The sequence below is a fragment of the Trachypithecus francoisi genome, unplaced genomic scaffold, assembly GCF_009764315.1.
Source record: "Trachypithecus francoisi isolate TF-2019V2 unplaced genomic scaffold, Tfra_2.0 Contig01579, whole genome shotgun sequence".
NCBI classification, from domain to species: Eukaryota; Metazoa; Chordata; class Mammalia; order Primates; family Cercopithecidae; genus Trachypithecus; species Trachypithecus francoisi.
The window spans coordinates 17,520,252-17,543,803 of record NW_022681442.1 but is presented as its reverse complement, the minus strand read 5'-3'; the positions used below and the strand labels follow the sequence as shown (position 1 = coordinate 17,543,803).

At 42.3% G+C, this 23,552-nt stretch overlaps 1 protein-coding gene and 1 long non-coding RNA gene across 3 annotated transcripts in view; both read left to right on the top strand.

Moving 5' to 3' along the window:
- The window catches only part of NHLRC2 (NHL repeat containing 2), a 67,330-nt gene extending 65,118 nt beyond the window's left edge, over positions 1-2,212 (top strand). Inside the window, exon 12 of the mRNA XM_033182183.1 lies at positions 2,019-2,212. Coding sequence (XP_033038074.1) covers positions 2,019-2,025 — 7 coding nt within the window. The 3' untranslated portion in view covers positions 2,026-2,212. The remainder of the gene's footprint in view (positions 1-2,018) is intronic.
- A 313-nt stretch (positions 2,213-2,525) lies between these two features.
- On the top strand, positions 2,526-22,768 carry LOC117066663. Of its 2 annotated transcripts, none has more exons than XR_004430440.1 (3): positions 2,526-3,895; positions 7,230-7,396; positions 21,069-22,768. It is a non-coding gene; the product is annotated as an uncharacterized LOC117066663 (long non-coding RNA). The 2 variants fall into 2 exon arrangements; XR_004430438.1 differs by lacking the exon at positions 21,069-22,768 and adding an exon at positions 10,402-12,675.
- Positions 22,769-23,552: the final 784 nt, after the last annotated feature.

The window sequence follows — 23,552 nt, the reverse complement described above, 5'->3', positions numbered from 1 at the left end:
CTTATGTTGATAAATACTAAGTTCACTTTCACTGAGTGTCTCTGGCTTCTTACCTAGAGTCTCTATCAAAGAGCGCAGTATCAGCATTCCCACAGTCAGCCCAAATTTTATTTCCAGTGTTACTGCTTTTCATTTCTTTGCTGTATTCTTTGTCTTTTTTGGCCAGTTCCCTATTTTAACTCTCCGGTTTTGTAAAATGTCACGTGCCTCTATCACCAGGACACAAAAAGGCAACACAACTACACATGTTGCTGTCTGTGCATAACAGATGCACGGTGACCAGTCACCGACGGATTTTGAGATAAGTGACATTATGGGTTACTGATCATGGGACACACCTGTTATTAGTGAGTTGTGGGTTGAAGAGCTAACAGTGAAGTTTGTACTTAGTAATTACAGCTAATATGCCATGGAAATGAAATTTGAACTGTGTTGTTTGGGGACTGCTGTTATTTAAGCCATGTAACTGAAATTGTGCCTGTCAGAATTGTTCAAAGACTGCCTGCATATATACATACATATATATATATATATGCATATGTATATATGTGCATCTACACACATATCTGTGGAAATATATAAAGGAATAGAAAAAAATATAGTAGGAGACAGCAAATTCCTAATTAACAATATAGAGGTGAATTTAGGGAAGGGGGCCAGGGAGGAACTAGTATTTATTGATCTTACACTATTTTTGTATTGTTTGAATTTTCATAGATTAATACTTTTTTAGAACAAAGTTGAGTAGAAGGGCTGAGTGTGGTGGTGCACACCTATAATCCTAGTACTTTAGGAGGCTGAGGCGGGAGGATCACGAGGCCAGGAGTTCAAGACCAGCCTGGGCAACATAAGGAGACCCTGTCTCCACAAAAAATAAGTGGGAAAAAGATTGCTTCCGTTTCCCACAGTCACAAGGCTTGCTTTGTGTACATTCTGGAAAAGGTAACCAGAATTGTAATGAGAATATAAGAATGTTGAATACATAAATATTTGGGGGGAAAAACCCTATGATGGTTATCTTAGAATATAGGGAGAAAAATATAAAATGAGAGTAAGTGTGCCACAGTTTACTGCAGTGTCTAAGATACCAACTCTGTGCTAGCTGACCCGACACTGTCACTTAACAGAATTGCTTCATCTCCATCGACGTTCAGTTTCCTATTTGTATCTGGATATTAATACCCCAGAATTATTTTATGATAATGTTAGAAAAGCACTTAACACAGTGACTAACAACTACTAAATGCTCAAATCATTGCATTATTCATGCCATGGAAAAGAGTGAGTTTTCTGCCAGTGAATGTCTTCAAATAGAGTCTGGGAGGTGGCTGATTGGAGTATTTATCACATCGGGAGAAATGGAACCATATGACCTGAAGTTCTGAGCCATTCTCAGAGACCGTGATTTGAGATATTTATGGAAAAATCTGTTTCGCTTTATTTCAAAACAATAATTTGTTATTTATTCCTTCAGGTTTTATAATACTTTCTGGAATGAGACATACACTACAAACCAATTCAAAAAATAGTGCATTTTACAGATACAGAGTTTTATTAGGGCTCAGAAAATTATGTAAAATGCTTTTAATCAAATGCAGCTTTATTAGTGGATACAATTTTGTATAACTCTAATCTCGCTGATTCAATTTATATTATATATATTTATTATAAACTCTTAACTAGGTGAGAAACTTAAGACTTAAAAGGATTTTGAGGGGGAAAAAAGTGATATTCACTCCCCTCCCTTTTTTCTGTATAAGTAGTTCATGAGAAATATTTGCAAAACTCTTTATATACATAAAACTTTACTTAAGCTATTTTAAAACTCTATTAAAATGAAAAGTTTTTTTTTAAAATCATGGGCTATTCAACATACAGTAATCAAGCTATTTTACAAATCTGTGGCCTCACTCTGAACAGTTTTCCAAGGAATATACTGTTTTTTGAGGTTTTTTTTATGACATCTGGAATACATCTAGATCTTTATGATATTTTGTGCTCATTTCTTATCTTGCCAGCTGCTAAGAAGCAGAAATTGTCAAAGAAGATCACTGAACTGACAACTGTATTTCCACACTCCTGCCCTTTGAAATCTGCCTTTTAGTATGTGAGGCAACCTTCATCAGCATGTAGTAGCATGTTGGCACTGGCTAGTTACTTTTCAAGAGGGAGATAAACGCCTCAAAATAAACAATGGAATTGCTTCAAGTCAGTTTGAAAATCTTTAGTTTTAATAAAACTAAAATGAGAAAATGTTTTCACATTAACTGCTTGGTGCCATTTTGCTGTTCATCAAATCACTTTAAGTTTACTTTCTTTTAGTTCAGATAATTTAGCTTTTTAGTTTAAAAACATCTCCACAACTTTTAAACTATGCTTGTATCTCTCTTGTGAGATACAAAATACACAAATTGTATATACTAAATTATGTATGCCAACATTTTATGTATATATGTGTATGTGTATATGTATATTTGTATGTGTGTATGTACATGTACCTACATATATATACACATACACACATATATATCTTGTGAATTTGACCAGTTACAGTTTCTAGTTTCCGCTTTGTGATGCCAGAGTCACAATTCTAGTCAATCTTAGGGTATCATTTTAGTAAGTAGTAACTTTCATCAAACTTTGAAAATTGGGATTACATATGTTAAGCATATTTTAATTTCAGTTGCTAAGAGAAACTAACAGATTATCACTGTATAATGTGTCTGCTGTTACTTCTGCTTATTGAAGAAGTCACTGAACTGCCACTGAAGAGTGGGAGGCGCCTAAGAAAGGCTGAGTTCTGGAATGCTGCCAACACATGAGAAGCATGAATTTCTCCTAAGATGTTGAGGGTTTTCATTTGAAAGGAGTCATCTCATTCAGTAGTATCCTTCTCTTTAAATGGACATGGTTCTATATTTGGCATTTCATTGGAAATGACATCACAACCAAGTCCCTTATTAGAGTAGGCAAGATAAGGAGGATAGGATAAATATTTGAAGTATAGTTTATCTGCCCGTCCTGGAAGGGGAAGAACAATAGCTTATCCATGTTTAGGAAGCTAACATGACCTAAAAATCCTAGCGTTGCATGGGAGCTAATGAGGCTGTTTACCCTGTTCCCTCGTCTTTGGGCAGTATTACAGTAAACTTAAGTCAGCCTTGCAGAAAGTCAAGTAGAAAAAAACACCTGCTTGTATTTGTGTAACTTTCTGGAGGAAGAACAAGATAATCATCTGCATGGCCAAGAGCCTTCTTTGGTTCCCTTGCACCTTGTTGTGACAAGTTGTAGGATACTCTTGGGTGTTTTTGCTGTGGTTCAGTGTTACAGGCAGAAGGTACAGTACTGAAGTCATTTTAATAATTTGTGTTAATAAAGCCCTTCTGTCAAAACTTACCACAATGAGTGAGGTGAGAGAGAAGCTGCATTTTAACCACTTGTGAGATTAACCATGTGAAGATAAGGATCTAGCCTATTTTAAAATGCTATTCTGCAAACTTTACAGGAAGTATATTCTTGTTTAACAGCCTTGTCAGGAGATGATTCCTTGTGTCTAATGTCTGTACTCTGCTGTGTGATGTAAGCATTCCACTTGCTTGTTGTTCAGTGAACATGTTTCCTAGCTCTTTATAACCTTAACTTTCTCATTTCAAAGTGAATCATTTCATATTTTTAACATTTCTTCAGTTCAGTATTAATTCCCCACACATATGCCTGCTAGATCTTCTTTCCCAGTCTTCTGTTTTCTGTCAGCCTTCCCTGAACTGTTCACAGCCACCTGGAGTTATAAAGCCAAGAATTAAACAAAGCATTCTGTGGACAGGAGAGCCAATGCTGGAGATGAAGGTATATTCCTGAATGGCACACGAGGAACTCCAGTGAACAACCATAACCGGTAAAAATTGTTTTTAAAATAGCTATTTAAAGTCTCTGGAAATTGTCCCAAAGGCATGTAGTTAATGAAACGTTTATTCAAGAAAATCTAAACCTCGATAAGAACTGTGAGAGTCTGTGACTGGTACCAGAGTCATGACCATTCCTTCCCTCCCCCTACCCCAGAACAATGTGGTGTGGCCAGGAAGGTGGGACTCCCCCTTCCCCAGTTCCCAGTAAACAGCTACAGGAGTTCCTCAGGAGGGGCAGGCTGCCAGCATCTTCCTCTCTCCAAGCTGTGTGTTGAAAAGGCTAAACTCCAGGTGAGGGCAGCCTTGAGTCCAGGGGTCCTCTCCCTTCACTAAGCCCCCACTCATAAAGTGGAGCTTCTTCCCCCAGGCATAACAAGCTGAGATTACAGGAGCTTTGGACACCCTTATCTCTCAGCTGGCTGGCAGGACAGAGATTTCACACCAAGAGGCAAGCAAAGAAGATCAGAGGCTGCCGCCATCACCTAGTGCCCTGCTCACAAAGCACAGGTGTCACTCCAAAAACAGCAGGGCACTGACTTCACTCCCATCTCCAGAACAGTGACGTAGAGAATCGGAAATAAAAGGGAGCATGACAACTGACCTCACAAGACTACCCATGAATACTATGAACAATTTAACTTAGACAAAAATTTTAAAATTCCCTAAAGACAAAAAGGCTGCAAATGACTCAGGAAGAAATAGAACAACTGAATAGACCCATAAACAGATTGAATTAGTAATTTTTAAACATCCCACAAACAAAAGAACAAATGGCTTCCGTGGTAATTCTACTAAACATTTAAAGAATAAGTAATACCAATTCTCCACAAAACTCTTCCAAAAAATAACAGAGAACACTTTCCAACTCATCCTATGGGCCTGATACCAAAACAAGATAAAGACATCACAAGGAAAGGAAACTACAAACCAATATTGCTTGAAATATAGATGCAGAAATCCCCAATGAAAAATACTAGCAAACTGTATTTTTAAAATTAGGACTGTTAGCTGGGCACAGTGGCTCACACCTGTAATCCCAGCACTTCAGGAGGCCGAAGTGGGTGGATCACTTCTGGTCAGGAGTTGGAGACCAGCCTAGCCAACGTGGTGAAACCCCATCTCTACTAAAAAACTACAAAAATTAGCTGGGTGTGGTGGTGGGTGCCTGTAGTCCCAGCTACTTGGAAGGCTGAGGCAGGAGAATTGCTTGAACCCAGGAGGTAGAGGTTGCAATGAGCCGAGATGGAGTCACTGTACTCCAGTCTGGGCAACAGAGTGAGACTCGGTCTCAAAAAAAAAAAAAAAAAGATGACAAGTAGGGCAGGGGGATGAGATGTATGGGGAAGAGGAACAGCTGCCATTGAAAAAAAATTATGACTGTTGTCTAATAAAGATTTTGGTCTTTGCCAAAGACCCAATACTGGGTTCCTGGTATGGAGATTATAAAACCCTTGGAATTCCGTGAGTGATAAAATTGTATTTTTTATTTATGAACCCCTTAGATCACACCTTAATTTGTAGTAATGAAGTGACTCACTGTGTGCCCCGAGACAGCTTCAGGATGGGAGCTGAAAAGACCAATCATGTAATTAGAAGGTTGGAGCTTGGAGTCATATGATTTTAGCCTGGCTTCCCAACCTCCAAGGATGGGTTAGGGAGAGGCTCGAGATTAAGTTCAATGTTTAATAAAGCAAGCCTATGTAACAAAATCTCAGTAAAACCCCTGGACACAATCCGTGGAGCTTCCTGGGTTGGTGAACACATTAATGTGCCAGGAGAGTGACATATCCTGATTCCACGGGGAGAAGGCACAGAAGTTATGTGTTCAGGACCCTCCCAAACATCACCCTACATGACTCTGTATTTGGTTGTATTAAGTGTAGTGCTTTTCTGAGTTCTGTGAATCATTCTAGTGAATTAACATGATGGGGTCATGTGTCCTCAGATTTGTATCCGTTGATCTGAAGTGAGGGCAATCTTATTGTGGACCATGCCCTTTAACTTGTGGCATGTGAACCAAGCTTGGCTGGTTAGTGCCAGAGATGAATTGTAGCACACAAGTTGGTATCAGAATAATGACCAAATGATATTAATTCCAGGAATGCGGGGTTGGTTTGACATCCAAAAATTAATGCGATACACCATATCAGTGGAATAAAAAGAAAAAAAAAAAAAACACATGGTAGTATCAGTAGATGCAGAAAATCGTTTTACAAAATCTAACACCTTTTCATACACTCAATAAACTAGAAATAGAAAGAAATTTAACCCAATAAGGGCATCTATGAAAAAGAACACAGCTAACACTGTACTTAATGGTGAAAGACTGAATACTTTTCCCCAAGATCAGGAACAAGATAAGGGCTTCTATTTTGCATAAATCGACAAACTGACCTTAAAATTCATATGTAAATTCAGGGGACTCAGAATGCCCAAAACAATCCTAAAAACAGAACAAAGTTGGAAGACTGACATTTCCTGATTTTAAAACTTATTACTGTTAGGGTAGTCAAGGAAGTATGGTACTGATATAAAGCCAGACATATAAATCGATGAAATAGAATTGAGAGTCCAAAAATAAATATCATGTTTATGGTCAATTTAAAAAGTCAATAAGGATTTTGATAGGGATTATATTGAATCTGTAGATCAATTTGGGAAATATTACCATCATAATAATGACTATGGCATATCTCTCCTTTAATTTAGGTTCTTTAATTTCTTTCAGTGATGTTTTGTAATTTTCAGGGGAGAAGTTTTGTACTTCTTTTGATAAATTTATTCCTAAGTTTTTTTGGAATTATTGTGAATGGAATTCTTTAAGTTTATTTTTTGGATCGTTTATTACAATTATACACAAGTACAATTGATGTTTGTATATTAATCTTTTATCCCACAACCTTGCTGAACTTTTATTAGCTTTTATGGTTTGTTAGTGGATTCCTTGGGATTTTCTGCATTTAAGATCATGTTATTGGTGAATATAATTTTTTTCTTTTTTTAGATGGAGGCTTGCTGTGTCACCCAGGCTGGAGTGCAATGGCACAATCTCGACTCACTGCAACCTCCATCTCCCAGGTTCACACAATTCTCCTGTCTCAGCTGGGATTATGTAGCTGGGATTACAGGTGTGCACCACCATGCCCAGCTAGTTTTTGTACTTTTAGTAGAGACGGGGTTTCTCCATGTTGGCCAGGCTGGTCTCAAGCTCCTGACCTCAGGCGATCCGCCTAGCTCGGCCTCCTTTTTGAGCTGCAAAAGGCAGCTTCCTCATCTAAAAGCAACAGAGATCAATGTTTGATTTTAAGTGGACTTGGCTTTCAGGTGGAGCAAGTGTGAGAGTGTCACATAAACCCATGTGAGGAAGAAACCACAGCATGTGCTTCCACTGAGAGAGAACTGCTGCTTGCAACGTGGAGGCAAGGATGTCCTGTTGGAACTAAATATGGAAAGTTCCCAGAAGACCGTCCATCACTCTGATCAAGCATTAGGTAAGTCTTGTTATCCATCTGAATAATCACCGTTTTTTCTTTGCCAAGTAGAGGACCTCCTGCCTCCACCCCAATTTAACCACAGTGCCCAACAGCCTGATATTGGGCAGCAGCACTAGGTGATGGCAGGCCTGCCTTGTGTCACCCCAGAGCACAGCCAGGTGGGGTCTCTCCCTTGGATTACATATCTGGGAGGAAAACTACCTCTTGCCCTAGACCTTTTTGTAAGGCAGGTTTCATTAGACAGACCCATGTTGTCATCTAATGCCTTTATTCATCCCCAGAGTCGGAAGTTACACCTGTGAGAGCTGTTTTGTGGACTCAGAAGCCCAAGGGACCATGGGGACTGGCTAGTGGAACCATCATATTCTCTGGGGAGTCAGGCCCATAGAGCTTGGTATTTATCCACAGCCGTATTGTTGGTGGCTGTTATGGTCTGAATATGTGTGTCCATCAAATTTCATATGTTGAAACCTAAATCCCCAATGCAATAGTGTTGAGAGGTGGGGCTTGAAGAAGTGATTAAGTCATGAGGGCTCCACCCTCACGGATGGAATTAATGCCCTTATAAAAGAGGCTTGAGGGAGCTCCCTAGTCCCTTCTGCCGTCTGAGGAGCCTCCAAGAAGGCATCATCTATGATGAACAGGTTCTCACCAAACACCAAATCTTCTGGTGACTTCCCCGCCTCCAGAACTGTAAGCAATAAGCTTCTGTTGTTTATAAATTACTTAGCCTGAGATATTTCATTACAGCTGCCTGAACGGACTAGGACAGCAGCAAAACTGGGTTTAGAACCCAGGTGTAGAGAAAGCCCAGTCCAGGGCTCTTCCTTTGTGGTGAACACCAGCACAGTCTTACTAATTGCACCATAGGGGCCTCTAAGACTGCTCAGAAACTCACACTGCAGTTTTCTCATCCTACACATCAGAAAAATTAGAAAAAATGACATCCTTTCATCTACTGTTTTCTTCGTCTGAAAATTGATAAAATGTTTCCATACCCGTAACAAAATGAGCTTGCTTCTCATGAGATTAAATCTGTTATTTACCCAGAGTTTAAACCTGGGCACAGCAGGAGGTGCCCTTGCCCTCTGGTGTCCTCCTAGGAAGGGTGCTACAGCTCGTAGAGACTTTCCAGATTCAGGTGTTTGCCTGATGAATCAGGGACTCTCAGATTTTCCCAGAAATCTCATGATAACAGCTCTTGTTCTTTACATTACGTTCCCGGGCCTGTTGTAAGTGGCAATGTGCATTAGGTCATTTTATCTTCACAACATCACCAGGAAGTGAGGACTGTCATTACTCCGATTTACCATTGAGGAAACGGAACCCAGGAGAGGGTAAATGGCACATCCAAGTCACCCAGCCAGTGCTGCCAAGCCAGGACTCAAACCCAGATCTGCCCAACATTAGAGCCACTGACACTGCTTCATCGTGGGCAACAAAACCCTTTTAATTCAAGTGTTATCAATTTAGGATCCGACATATTTTGGATAGAGATAAAGTATAAAAAGATCACAGGAGGCAGTGTTAAAATGATATATGAGAATAAATTCAAAACACTTCAAAGTCTGTAAAACAAATGACATGTTAACTACAAAATGTCCTATTTCCATTTGAGCAAATCCCAAAAACACTCTCTTCTAAGCAATTTTCTGTTGCTCGAGGTTGAAAGTAATGAAACTGCATTTCCTTTAAAATAGTGTAATTCTGTGGCTCAATTGTTATGAAGAACTGTCTAAGTGTAAAATTATAGCTTTAGTTTTACATGATGAAGAAACTGGACTTTTAAAATGTCCAAGATCTCTCCTTTTTTTTTTTTTTTTTTTTTTTTTGAGACGGAGTCTCGCCCTGTTGCTCAGGCTGGAGTGCAATGGCATAGTCTTGGCTCACTGCAACCTCTGCCTCCTGGGTTCTCTTGCCTCAGCCTCCCGAGTAGCTGGGATTGCAGGCCCGTGCCACCTCGCCCGGCTAATTTTTTGTATCTTTAGTTGAGACAGGGTTTCACCATGTTGGCCAGGCTGGTCTCGAACTCCTGACCTCGTGATCTGCCCGCCTCAGCCCCACAAAGTGCTGAGATTACAGGCGTGAGTCCCCACACCCAGCCCCAATATGTCTTTTATTGCTTAAAATTGAAAACATGAATCTTTGGATAAAACTTATAGTCAAAGTTTTTATAATCTAGGAAAGCTATTTGATTCTTACTACTGCTGAAACTACATTTCCTAAATTCTGCTTAATTTGCTAAAAATTCTATTAAATTTAAGCTATAATGAAATCCTCTTGATGTAAATATTTTTTAATCCATAAAATGTTACTTTATTGTTCTGCCATTTCATTTTCACCAAATATTATTTTTAGGGATTTCATCCAAGTGAAGAGTGCATGGAGTTACATTAAAAAAAGAAAAAAAAAAAAGTCTAATTCTGACTGCATGCATTTAGATCAACCTTGACTTCTTCCCTAAAAGACTACTTTTTGTTTATTAAAATACAAAAAAAGTCACAGAGAGTAACAAATTAAACAAGCAATACATCATTTCAGCCCTGGAAATGAGATGCCCATAGAAATAAACTCACAGTAGTGAGAGGAGGACATAACAAAGCCACAGCCAGCTCTCATGAAAGTCACTAGCTGTCCCCACCTAAGAAACAAACATTGGGCTCCAAAAAGGCCAGATGTCTTCAATGTCTCAGCCCGGCATTTATTTCTGTTTGACATCCACGTTGACTCCCTCTTTGATGTCCCTTTCTTTTGCATGTGCAGGTACAATATAACTTAATTTTGAGGCATCATCAATCTGGTTTTTAAAACCAACTTCAATAATACTGCCTTAGTCTACAATTAGGATTAGAAACTTAAAAGGATTCTTCTTACATTTCATTTGAAAATTGATGTCTGCAGTGCTTGTTCATAATTCTCATTACAGTCGCTGGGAAATTGAAAGGGTGGGATTACATTCGCATTTGGAGGAAAGGGTAAGCTGGTTTTCATGCTCTTCCCAGACAGCGATCTCACTTAGCCTGGGTATTTGACGAAAAAGAAAGGGGAAGAAGAAGTTAACTGGAGAACTAGAAGATAGAAATTTGCCATGTGGGCAGTTTAAGGTTCTGTGAACCTGTCTGCTGATATGCTTCTAATTCAGGGCAAAGAGGGGTGAGAGAAGAGGGCTGGCGAAAAACCGAAAAGTGCATTTTAAGCCAGGAAGAGATCTGAAATCTTATGCTGAGTGGCCACAGAAGGCTTAATAATCACTGGAGTGCATAGGAGAGTCCACTTCAAAAGAAAGGGAGTGATGCATTCATGCCCCAGGGACATAGTAATGCCCTAGGGAATCCAGGACTGTCCCTGTCACAGTCTGAGAGCCATAGAGAAACCTACTCAGTGCCAGGTTTACGTAGAGCGTGTCCTCCTTAAAATTGCTCCTCCAAAGGCTGTGCGATGTGGAGCTGTGTCTGTGTGGGCCCTTGAAGCAACTGGATGATTAGGCCAGAGAGGAATCAATTTAGGATTTGGAGGTACAAGCAACTGTCCACGGGAAATCCAAGAGGCTTGCCTGAGAAATGAAGAAAACCAGGACACCTTTCACTGATTCCATCTGCAGAACTCAAAAAAAAACCTGAATTTTTCTCCTTTATGTTGAGATACAAATCCAAATAGCTTTAAAATAATTTTTTAAAAAAACTTTGATGCTTAAGAATCCAGAAGCCCTCCAAAGTCATGGTGTGGAATGTAATGTAATAACCGGAATCATTTGAGCAGAACATTGCTTAAAGAAACCTGCCTGTTTATTAAATGACCACCTTGGATGTCTTTCCTTTCAGAACAAGAAGTTTGAATCTGGATGGCTGAAAATTAATATTTTCAGTTCATTCATATCACCTGTTTCCTCACTAGGTTAAGAGAGTAGGAACCTCATCAAATGGAAAGGTCAAGACTCATAACTACGTGTGCAGCTCAGAACTTCATTTTTCTCTTTTTCAGGAGTCCTCTGCATTCTCATTAATCAAAGCAAAGCTTGCAAATTGTAGCTATGCAAAACTTACATAAAATCATTTGGTCCTTGATTTTTGCTCTTTGTTCCTTTTCAGTTAACTTTCAAAAAAAATTTTCCCAAACATCTCCCACTTCAGGAAAAAATTTGACAACCTCTTATAAGCCTGCATATTTTTTGACAGAGCTATGATTATACTCAAGCAGCCTTGTCAAGAGAAGCACACTCCAGCTTTTTTCTGAACCTTGATTTTAAAGAGTGCAGTGAACTCATTGATGTTCTAATAAGAGCTTTCTGCACATCAGAAAAGGAAGGGAAATGGGTGGGACTTATAGAAGGTGATGGTTATCATTAATAAATGAAAGCAAAATAAATAAACAGAGCTAGCTAAGCCATGCTACCGAAAGTCAATCTGTCCCTAACTCTCTAGGAAGCATAATGGTTCAGTCAGGCTAAGGGATGCTGGGGGGAGAGCAGCACTTCTGGAACCCAGAAGACATCAGGTTTTGTTCTGGAATCTCTGGAATGCAGCTGTCAGTGAACGCAACAGGGAAGTGGGTTTCCTCTGATTATAGAGAAGAACTTGACAACAATTAGACATGTCCGTAAACAGAAAAGTCAGAAAAAAATTATGTACTCCCCAGTGCAAGAAGCGTGCAAGGAGAGGCCGAGTGATCACCTGGCAGAGAGTGTGTGGAAAGTGTTTCTCCTTTGGGTATGAGGTGAAACTGGATAACTAAAGGCTTAATGTACCTTCTAACTCTAAGAATCTGAGATTCCATAGCTTTGGATGATCAAGAAAAACCACTCTGGGACTTAGTTTCCTTATCCGAAAAGCAAGAGCCTTGGCACAAAATAGGCCATCTTAGGTCCATCGCAGCCCAAGATGGTATGAATGACCACCTGATAAATTTGTGAAGTTGGAGTCCAGGCTCAGGCATCCCAACTCACTGCCCGGCTTAGAAAGGGTCATCAAACTTCTCTGGGCCTTGCTCTGAAGTCATTTATATAATCCATGGGCAAGCTTGAAGAATGAGAGAACATAGCCCACCAAGTGCTGGAAGCACCCGAGGAAAGGTAAATATAGGCCACATGCCTCAGGTTAAAACATTTTCAAGGCCGAAGGTTTACTGAACCTTATTTCATACAGTATCAATCAAGAAAATCATTGGGACCATGCCTCAGAGTTCCTTGTCATGGAATTTAAGGGAGTTTGCCATAAAGCTTATATTGATTATTTGATTTATGGAGTAGGTTTCAAGTCTCAAAGACTTGTTTCTAAAAAGGAAACACCTCCAGTAGGGAGGAGGCACAGTGTCTACTTGATTTCCAGAAAACTGGTACACCATGCTTCATTCCAGTGACTCTTGGCATTTGTGCCCTATTAATGTTTGGTATAAGTTGGTGCTCAAAGTGTGTTTGGATGAGCAAAATAACTTTTATTGAAAGAAAATGTCTGTTGGTAACAAAACTATTTTAAACTTGTATATGCACTTCAAGTGTGTATATTATATAACATATTTTAAATTACCTTGACAATCTGAATTGAGATATCAGTAAGGCAAAGTCTTTGAGGAAATAAAGACATCTGTGATAACATAGGGACATGGGTCAGGGTTACAAGGCTAAGTGAAGCCCTGGATATCTTTAGGCCATTCCCTGACATGCTTCTTAATTTCAGGTTAAATTTGTCCATGATGAAGTGGGTATTTGCCTCTCAGGGAGCCATTTGGTTCCATATAGAGAGAGAAAGGATTTGTATGAATCCAAAGAGAAACGTTGACTTATTTTTTCTTTAAGCTGTTGGGGAAAGAGAGGGTAAGGGTGCCTTTACCTATAAAGCTAAAATGCAAAGACTTTAAAGACTCTTTCTGCCTATAATGGTTTGAGTCTCAGGTCCCCAGCCATTGAGTTCCAGTCTAGCAGAGCTCACACTGGGTAAGAAAGAGTCTCTGGACCGGGCACAGTGGCTCACTTGTAATCCCAGCACTTTGAGAGGCCGAATGAGGCGGGTGGATCGCTTGAGGTCAGCAGTTTGAAACCAGCCTGGCCAACAAGGTGAAACCCCATCTCTACTAAAAATGCAAAAATTAGCTGGGCATAGTAGCACATGCCTGTAGTCCCATCTATAATACTCAGGAGGCTGAGGCACGAGGATCGCTTGAACTGGGGAGGCGGAGGTTTCAGTGAGTCGAGATTGTGCCACTGTACTCCAGCCTGGGAGACAGACTGAAACTCTGTCTCAAAAATAAAAGAGTCTCTTATCCTCTCTCCCAGCCCCTCAGGATCCTCTCCAAGCTTCTTCCCACTCCTCCCCAAAGCTTGCTCCGAATTCCCCCGAGAATACCCCCTGAGCATTTTGTTGGTGCCTATTTCGTGATATTCATCCTATTCCACCTCCTGTTCAGTTCAACAGCCCAGCACTCCTTGACACCTTTATGCAGCTTTGTGTCACCTGTGTAGGATCTGGTCCAAAGCAGGGCTTCAAGTAATTGATGAAGAAGTAGGTAACACATGGTTTAGGGTGTCACTCTTCCAAACCTAGATACATTGTAACAGGAGACTGGATGGAAGGATGGATGGATGGATGGATGGATGGATGGATGGATGGATGGATAAATGGATGGATGGTTACACCCCACTGGAGCGCACAACTTAAACTTTAAGTTTCAGAACCCTAAAGCTTTCTGACCCTAAGGGTCAGAAGCTGTGCGGGTAGAAAAGTGGATTTATGGAGAAGATAGCAGAGAAGCAAATAGGGAGAGAAATGAGAGCAGAGTTCTTTGTCCACTTAGTTGGGACAGGGAGAGGACAGAGAAGGGACTGAAGAGGATCCCTGTGCCTTTGCTTCTCTGTTTGCCAAGGGAGTGGGTTTGGATCATCTCTAAATCCCTTCCAGCTTGAAAGCCCACTGAACCACAAATTGTGAATTACTAGTCGCTGGGCCCTGGTGAAAGTTAAGTGGTACAGCTTCTTTCACCAGATCAGCCAAACAGTGGTAGGCATTTCTGAGTCCCATTTTAAGAAAAATCCTTAAGCCTTAATCATAATTTCACATGATGAGCTATTTGAGCTCCCACAAGAGGAAATTCTTGCATTTCAAAAACTGCAATTTGAGCACAAACCCTTGCCATGGCATTGAATCTGAAGAGCATCCTTTCTGCCTCCCTCTTCTTTTTTCCTTTCTTTTCTTTTTTGGTTTTGTTTTGAAATAGAGTCTCTTTCTGTCACCCAGCCTGGAACGCAATAGTGTGATCTCAGCTCACTGCAACCTCCACCTCCCGGATTCAAGTGATTCGCCTGCTTCAGCATCCCAAGTAGTTGGGATGACAGGCATGCTCCACTAAGCCCTGCTAATTTTTGTATTTTTAGTAGAGATGGGGTTTCACTATGTTGGCCACGCCGGTCTCGAATTCCTGGCCTCAAGTGATGCACCCGCCTCGGCCTCCCAAAGTTCTGGGATTATAGGCGTGAGCCACCGCACCCGGCTTCCCTTGTCTTTTGTAGAATGTTGCTGATTCCTCTGTGTGAGCCTACCAACTTGGATGGACAGAAGGACGTGTCCCACAGCAGTCCCACCACACCCACTCCTTTTCCAGCAGAACCCTGACCTTTGCTTCTTGTTATAAGCCAACATAATTACGAGCAGCAGAGACTACCAAAGACTCTACACACACGTGCTCTCGCACTCACACACAGACATGGAGCTGCTGTGAACAAACTGTTCAAGTGCATTTAAGTTCAAGAGCATGAGTGGGAGAAGGGGAGAGAGATTTTAATCTTTGGCCTGTCACATGGGAGAAAGAAAATATCACGTCCTCATGCTGGGTCCTATAATGTTTATCGTCTGAGATCACAGGCAATGAATCTCCTCCCTGTGTCCCGTTTCCTCCCCCAGCCCTGGGTCGGGGATGCTGGCTTGGAATTAGAGAAGACAGGATATGTGCTACCGGGAGAGGAAAGAGAAGACCGAGTCCTAGATGGAGCCTCAGGGGCTAGAAGATGGGGCCTAACCTGGGTTTATCTGTGCATTTTGACCCACTAGAAATTATGTCTTAATTTTTTATGTCTTTGCAGATGTAGTTAAGTAAAGAAGAAGTTCTACTGGATTAGGGGTGGGTCCTAAATCCAATGACTGTGTCCTTATAAGAAGGTCATGTGAACACAAGGAGACATGTACCAGGGAGAGCGCCATGTGAAAAGGGAAACAGAAACTACAGTGATGCCACCGAAAGCAAGGATTGCCATGGATGGCCCGCAACCTCTAGGCTTGGCCTTTGCCTTCTGCCATATTGTCCTGAGGTGTACGGTGTCCTCCCTCAACACTGGAGATATTGGGGCAGTCTGTAGCTGGAATCTCTTTTTAGAGATAATACATGTATGGATTTGCCAGGGATGGGATGATAAATTAGTACAAATTAGATGACTTAAAACAACACGGATTTATTCTCTCATGTTCTGGAGGCTAGAAGTCTGAAATCAAGGTATTGGCAGGGCCACACCCCCTCGGAAGGCTCTAAGAAAGAATACTTCCATGACTCTTTCTGTCTCCTAGTGGTTGTAGGCCAACCATGGCATTCCTCAGCTTGCTGTGGCATCCCTCCAGTTTCTATTTCCCACTTCACATGGTGCTCTCCCAGCGAATGTGTCTCTGTATGTTCACACAGCCTTCTTTTTTGTTTTTTTTTTTTGAGATGGAGTCTTGTTCTGTCACCCAGGCTGGAGTGCAGTGGTGCGATCTTGGCTCACTGCAGCCTCTGCCTCCCAGGTTCAAGTGATTCTTCTGCCTCAGCCTCCAGAGTAGCTGGGATTACAAGCGTGCACCACCATAGCTGGCTAATTTTTGTATTTTTAGTAGAGACAGGCTTTCACCATATTGGGCAGGCTAGTCTCAAGCTCCTGACCTCAGAGATCTGCCCACCCCAGCCTCCCCAAATGTTGGAATTACAGGTGTGAGCCAGTGTCTGACCAGCCTTCTTACAAGGACACAGTCATTGGATTTAGGGCCCACCCCTAATCCAGTAGGACATTGTCTTTATTTAACTAATTGGATCTGCAAAGACCCTAGCTCCAAATAAGGTCATAATCTGAGGTTCCGGGGACACATGAATTTGGAGAGAGGACACTGTTCAGCCCAGGACAATATGGCAAAAGGCAAAGGCCACAGCCTGGAATTGAGGAGATCTGGGTTCAAGGTTTGGGTCTTTGACTTACTAGGTTGGGGAAATCACTTTAACTCTCAATGCTTCAGTATCTTGTGCTAAAAAATGGAAATGATGATAATGATGATACCTACATCTCAAGCTTGTTGTGAGACTTAGAGTGAGAAAGACTATGGTATGGGAATTATCTGGATTCAATGACCACTTTCAAGTTCACTACTGAGCGGGCTCAATCAAAGGTCACAGAGCATTGTGTGGTAGGAAGCTTCTAGGGCAGCTCCCAGCGGTCACCTCTTGGTATTCACACCCTGTGTAATCCCCTCCCCTTGAGTATTGCCTGGACCTAATTATTTCTTTTTTTTTTTTTTCTTTTTTCTTTCTGAGACAGAGTCTCACTGCTCTGTCACCCAGGCTGGAGTGCAGTAGTGTGATCTCGGCTCACTGCAGCCCCATATCCCCAGTTCAAGCGATTCTCCTGCCTCAGCCTCCCGAGTAGCTGGGACAACAGGCATGTACCACCATGTTTTTTTTTAGTAGAAACTGGGCTTTGTCATGCTGGCCAGGTCTCAAACTCCTGACCTCAAGTGATCTGCTCGCCACAGCCTCCCAAAGGGTTGGGTTTGTAGGCGTGAGCCACCGTGCCTGGCCTAATAATTTACTTCTAATGAATCTGGCAAAAGTGATAGAGTGTCACTTCTGAGATGAGGTTCTACAGAGACTCTGGCTTCAGTCTTGCTCACCCTCTGCTACTGGATCTCTCTCTCAGTGGGAGGGAAGCAGCTGCCATGTTGTGAGCTGCTCTATGGAGAGGCCACATAGCAAGGAATGGAGGAGGGAGGCCCCTGGCCAAACCACATGAGAAATTGGTGGATCCTGTCAGTAACCACTTAAGTGAGCTTAGAAGTGGATCACTCCCAGTTAGCCCTGAGATCACTGCAGCCCTGGCCAAGACCTTGATTAGAGCCTTAGGAGAGACCTGGTATCATTTTGTCATAATTTCTGGGGGTCAGGAATCTGGACACAGTCAGGAATTTTGACATAATAAATGTTTGCTATTTTAAGCCACTAAGTTTGGGGATAATTGTTACACAGCCATAGATAACTAATACAGCTTATTAAATCAGCTTAAAAAGCAAGAAACAAGGGGAAAGAGATGGGTTCAGATGTAAGCAGAGTGAAGGACAACATGAGCTGAGCCCTGGATTTTGCAATATTCGTATATCTATCCAGTTTCTCTCCCTGCCTCACCAGCCTTCCCCACTGATGGCAGGGATTCTGAGGACTAGAGTTGAGGTGTGAGCAAACCGACCATTTTTACACCTCATGAATAGTGAGTGCCTCATATATTTAGTATATTTAGTATATCATGAATATTTGATACTTTGTTTATGTATTTTAAATGCCTAACAACTGTATTTAATGCATACTTCGTCTCTCCATCGCTTTTTTGTTCGTTTAAAAAGGACTTTATTAACCTTAAAATATTACAGAAATAGGAGGAAACTTCATCATTGTTATTCATGCCTTCTGCTTTTCTGGCCACTCATTTGCCACATGTTTATTTTGCTTAGAGTGCCTTCTGTCAAGCCTATCAAACTCCTCCTCATCCTTCAAAGCCCAATTTTAAGTCCATCTTCTCCAGAAAGCTTGCCCTGACATTTTAGCCAACAATGTACTAGAGATGGCTCACACCAGCTCACAAGAACCATTTGTTAATATTTCATGAATTTCGTGAGCTGGTTATGGAACACAGGCATTGTTAAAAATTAAGTTATATAAACTCACAAGTAAATGAATTGTATTAAAAACTAAGGTAGGAAATGTCCAGAACTCATCAGCTCTGAATTATAATACATTTTACTATAATCTATGCTCAAGTTCATTTACATCTATTGCACTTTTAAAGTGGAACTACTCTGTGATGAGGCACCCTTGTGTCTCTCCCCAACTCCATGTTTAATGAGTGAATTTGGCAACTTGAAACTGACCATGGTGGAAGTATGGTATTTACACTGTGAAAATTGGCAAATGCTACAAATTAGAGTTTTTATTTTCTTTCCAGGCAGTTGTTAAACATTTACCAGCACCGCCACTGGCCCCAGCCAAAGTAATCTAAACTTTCATAGCCTTCCTATCTTTTCTGCTCAGTGAATGGGCATGTCACATTTGCTGCCTGAGTTACCAGGTACATTTCGTGTGTGCTTCTATGCACACGCATGCCTCCTCCCCTTAACTGGGTTATCGCCAGCTTTAGAGGCAGGGACTGTGTCTCCTTTAACCTTCTGGATGCCCTTTCCTTAAATGACTGAACAAAATGTATCCATTTCCCAGCGTGAAGCCCAGCACCATCCTCAAACTTCCTGGCACTTCCAAAGGGCTTGCCCACTCACCATCTCCCCTACTCCCCTTCTGGCTGCTGACCTGCTCCTGTTGCTGCTCTCTGTGTCTGCCCCACATCAGTCCCTCCTCTCCTGTCCCTCATAGCACCATGGACACAGCAATGTAATTTCACTGAGCGTTTGGTAATGGGCTGGAGTACAACAGAGGAATCGGTAATAATGCAGCATCAGGCATCACTTCCTTGACGCATCCGTTCCCATTCCTGGGATCTCTCCCTGCCTTTTTCTCTCCATGGGGCCCTCTCCACCAGGACCCTTCTCTCTACGTTTGAGGGTCCCCAAGCTCGTTTCCTTACTCACCAAGAGAAAATTTACAATCTGTCTCACTCAATAATGACAAAAGATTTGTTTTCAATATTTCCTAAGACCCCATCTTTGCACTTTTTTTTTTAAAAAAGATGACTTTATTAAGGTGTTTTGATAAATAAAAGAGTTTAGTAAGGCAAGGAATTATAGACGTTTTGAGAACATTTGCACATTTTTTTTTATAAAAACATACTCCAGATCAATTTCATAGGCATCTATCAGAACATCTATCAGAACAACCCAGAGGCATTTCCCCCTTCTCACTATGCTTCTGAACGTGCCTTTGGATGGACTGAGACTGACATGCATCCCATCCTGGGTAACCTGGCCCTGCACTCCCAGCATCTTCCTGAAGTCAGGAAGCCCTAGCAGGTGACCTCCCGGAATCCCCAGCTATTCTGAGATTGGCTTTGAAAACCATCATCCTCGCATCCTCTCCAGACCTCTCACCTTCAGAACCTCTATCCCTGAGCTCACAAACCCTGAAATCACATCTCTTTGAGAACTTTTACAGACTCACTATTTTTTTTTTTTTCAGAGACAGGGTCTTGCTCTGTTGCCCAGCAAGCAATCCTCCCTCCTCAGTCTGCCAAGGAGCTCAAATGATTCTCCCTCCTCGTCCTCCTAAGTAGCTAGGACTGTAGGCGTGTACCACCAAATGTGGCTAGGTATTTTATTTTTAGTGGAGACAGGGTCTCTCTATGTTGCCCAGGCTTGTTTGGAACTCCTGGCCTCCAGCAATCCTCCTGCCTTGGCCTCCTAAAGTGGGGGAATTACAGATGTGAGCCACCACACCCAGCCAAGACTCGCTATTCATTGTCTCTCCCAAGCATCAACTGATAGGGATTTTTTCTTCCTTGAAGCAGTCCTTATCCCCATAGGCCACTTCCTGCCTCCTGTTACTAGAAATTTCTGGGTGGGAACATTTTCTCTCTCCAAAATGAGACTTCAGGTAACAAAGGCAGGGACCATTCTAGCTCCCCCACCTTCCTTTGGTATCTTGTATTTCTGCAGCACTTTGCTCATAGACTATGTTCAGTGCAGTAAAAACCCTGCAACCTTCACCTGATAAAACTGCTTTCTCCAACACTTCCGATGTGCGGCTGCCCCTTTGCTGTGTCTACCGTGTGCACATACATTCATGACAAGGGGAAGACTTTTTTTTCTCAGCAGTAAAAACGGTGTATACAGTGTACTGAAGGTCCCAAGGCTAAAAACGGGCTCATGAAACACTCAGACACCTCATTAAATGCACCTTCTTTCTCATCCATGATGATGATCATGAAGAGTGAGTAACCTTGATATCTCAAAACCACAAAGAGTCAAAAATAATTTGTGTCAGGCACTTATATTATTCCCTTATATTGTTCTTAGAGTTCCATTACAGACTCACACATTTTTAGAATGAAAAGACTAGTCTGTTCCCCTCCCTTTAAAAAATAATTGGATATACTGGGCAGAATAGTAGTTCCAGCTACTTGGGAGGCTGAGGTGGGAGGATCACTTGAGCCTAGGAGTTCGAGACTGCAGTGAGCTATCATAGCAACACTGCACTACAGCCTGGGCAACAGAACGAGAACCTGTTTCTAACATAAATAAACAAATTTAATTAATTAAGAATCCAGACAGCTGCCCATTGCGGCACCCAGACAAATGGACTTCCTTTCGGCCTGTGAGCAGCCAGTTAGGGTGCCCCACCCTACTTAAATGAACTGAACAGTAAATCCTTTCGGGGAGTGAAGAATCCCCTTTCCCCCTCACCCTTTCTTTTGTGAATTGAAATCTTTGTGAACACTGTTTTCTTAAAGCAGAATTCCCTCTACAGTCATGAGAAGGAAGGGTATCCATTGTCATGGCTGCTTTGACGATATTCTCCTACAAGAAAGACTTTCTCACTTTATCCGCCACTCCCCGACGTTTTCTTTAAACAACAGCAGCAGATGTTGGCGATGGGGTCAGAGGCTGCTGGAGACCAGCTTTCCTACAAGAGGGTCCCACGTAGGAGTTGTCCTACTTCAAATCTCAACGTCTCCAAATCAGGGTCTGAGAGTCCGTTCTGACGACTTGGACTCAGGCCTATGCTGGTGCAGTTTAAGGTCCGGAGCATCCCTTGAAAAAGTTTTAATGTTCCTGACAGATCATCAGTAAAATCACCATGTCCTCATTTGGAGTTTCCAGCTCTCTGTTTGAACTGAACTCTGTCCAGCTAAAAAGGGAAAGAAAATACTCCATGTGCTCTTTACTGCAGGATCCAGCCAGATATGAGCCTACTTTCATTGAAAGTGGCACCAAAATCCAGATCATCGCCCTGACTGGAGACTCCAAATAGCTCCCCAAGGCCACGAACATTGTGTAGACTTGGGGTTTGGAAGAGGCCACTTTAGATCTCACAAATGCACCTCAGTCCACCTCCGGAGCCTGAAAATGTTTATCAGAATGATTTGAAGTTCAAATTAACATCAGATGACTAGCCAAGGGATCCCCATTTATGTTATAAAATCACGTTTTCCAAGCTGGAAAGGATCTTGGAGATCTTTGAGTCCAATCTCTTCATCCTACAAATGAGGAAAGGTGGGGAGAGCAAGCAGCAAGTTGAAGAGGGTCATCAAAGGACATGCTGCTTGTTGGTAACAGAGACAGGGCCAGAACCCAACCAGGTCTCCTAGCTCCCTGTGAACATAATTCTTTCCACTACAGCCCGTCCGACTTTCCAGAAAACCAAAACATTGACAAGACCCTGCCGATGGCCCACCAACTTCAGTCAATATTTGCTACAACAAAATTCCAGCAGAACCTAGAGATTTTGAAATCTGCACTCATGTGACTTGATGTGTTCAACTGGAAAAAGACAATTTTTGACTTTTCTCTATGTGACAAGGCTACCTGTTGATTTAGGTCACCCACAGTGAGTGTTTTGTACTCCCTTACCAAATTCACACTCCATAAATGTTCCATAAACATCCAGCCCGTTTCTCCTGCTTCTTCGCCCCTGGAAAGAATCCACATGACAAAAACTTTTTGGTCCCTTGAGGCAGATTGACCAGGGGTAGCAGTATTAGGACAAGGATTTTCTGGTGTTAGGTCCTGGGGGCTTCACTTGACGGGGCCGTTGAACCAAAAGTCAGGGGACCTGGCTTTGAGCACCCACCTGCGCAATCCCTGCCTGGTTTCTTTGGAAAGGCTCACACCTGGCCTGGCCTGCAGAAGCCATGGGTTTAAGGGGCTTCAGTCCTAGGCTCTGAGCTTCAAGTCCAACTGGCCTCTCATTTCCCAGGTTGGTGTCTGCACTCTATTCTGCACCTAAGGGGTGACCTGCCATGGCATCATCATCAACGGGTTCTGGGTTTTGTTTTTCGCTGCAAACTTATTCACTCACTTTCTCCCCCATAACCCTTTCTATGATGGACTTCCCCAGTGCTTGGTCCTGGACTCTCTGTCACTCCCCTGCCCACCTCTTGGGACATATGACCATGCTGGGCTAGACCCTTGATATGGTTTGGCTGTATCCCCACCCAAATCTCAGCTTGAATTGTAATAATCCCCACATGTCAAAGGCAGGGCCAAGTGGAGATAATTGAATCATGGGGGGTGGTTTCCCCCATACTGTTCTGGTGGTAGTGAATAAGTCTCATGAGATCTGATGGTTTTATAAAGGGGAGTTCCCCTGCACACTCTATCTTGCCTGCCACCATGTAAGACATGCCTTTGCTTCTCCTTTGCCTTCAGCCATGATTGTGAGGCCTCCCCAGCCATGTGGAGCTGTGAGTCCATCAAACCTCTTTCCTTCAGAAATTACCCAGTCTCAGGTATGTCTTTATTAGCAGCATGAGAACAGACTAATACACCCCTCCAGTGCTGAAAGCTCACCTGGCCTTGGGTGGGATGAAGTGCCTGGTGGTTCTGATTCTACATGTCTGTGTACATTCGATTCCCCAAATTAAACCTCTCTCTGGCTTCCCTCCTAGTCTCAGATAGGTCTGCCTCCTACCTCCCACTCCCACTGTGTATATATATATAATATATATAGGGGAGTTTATTAAGTATTAACTCACCTGATCACAAGGTCCCACAATAGGCTGCCTGCAGGCTGAGGAGCATGGAGAGCCAACCTGAGTTCCAAAACTGAAGAACTTGGAGTCCAATGTTCGAGGACAGGAAGCATCCAGCATGGGAGAAAGATGTAGGCTGGGAGGCCAGGCCAGTCTCTCTTTTCATATTTTTCTGCCTGCTTATATTCTAGCTGCGCTGGCAGGCGATTAGCTTGAGCCCACCCAGATTAAAGGTGGGTCTGCCTT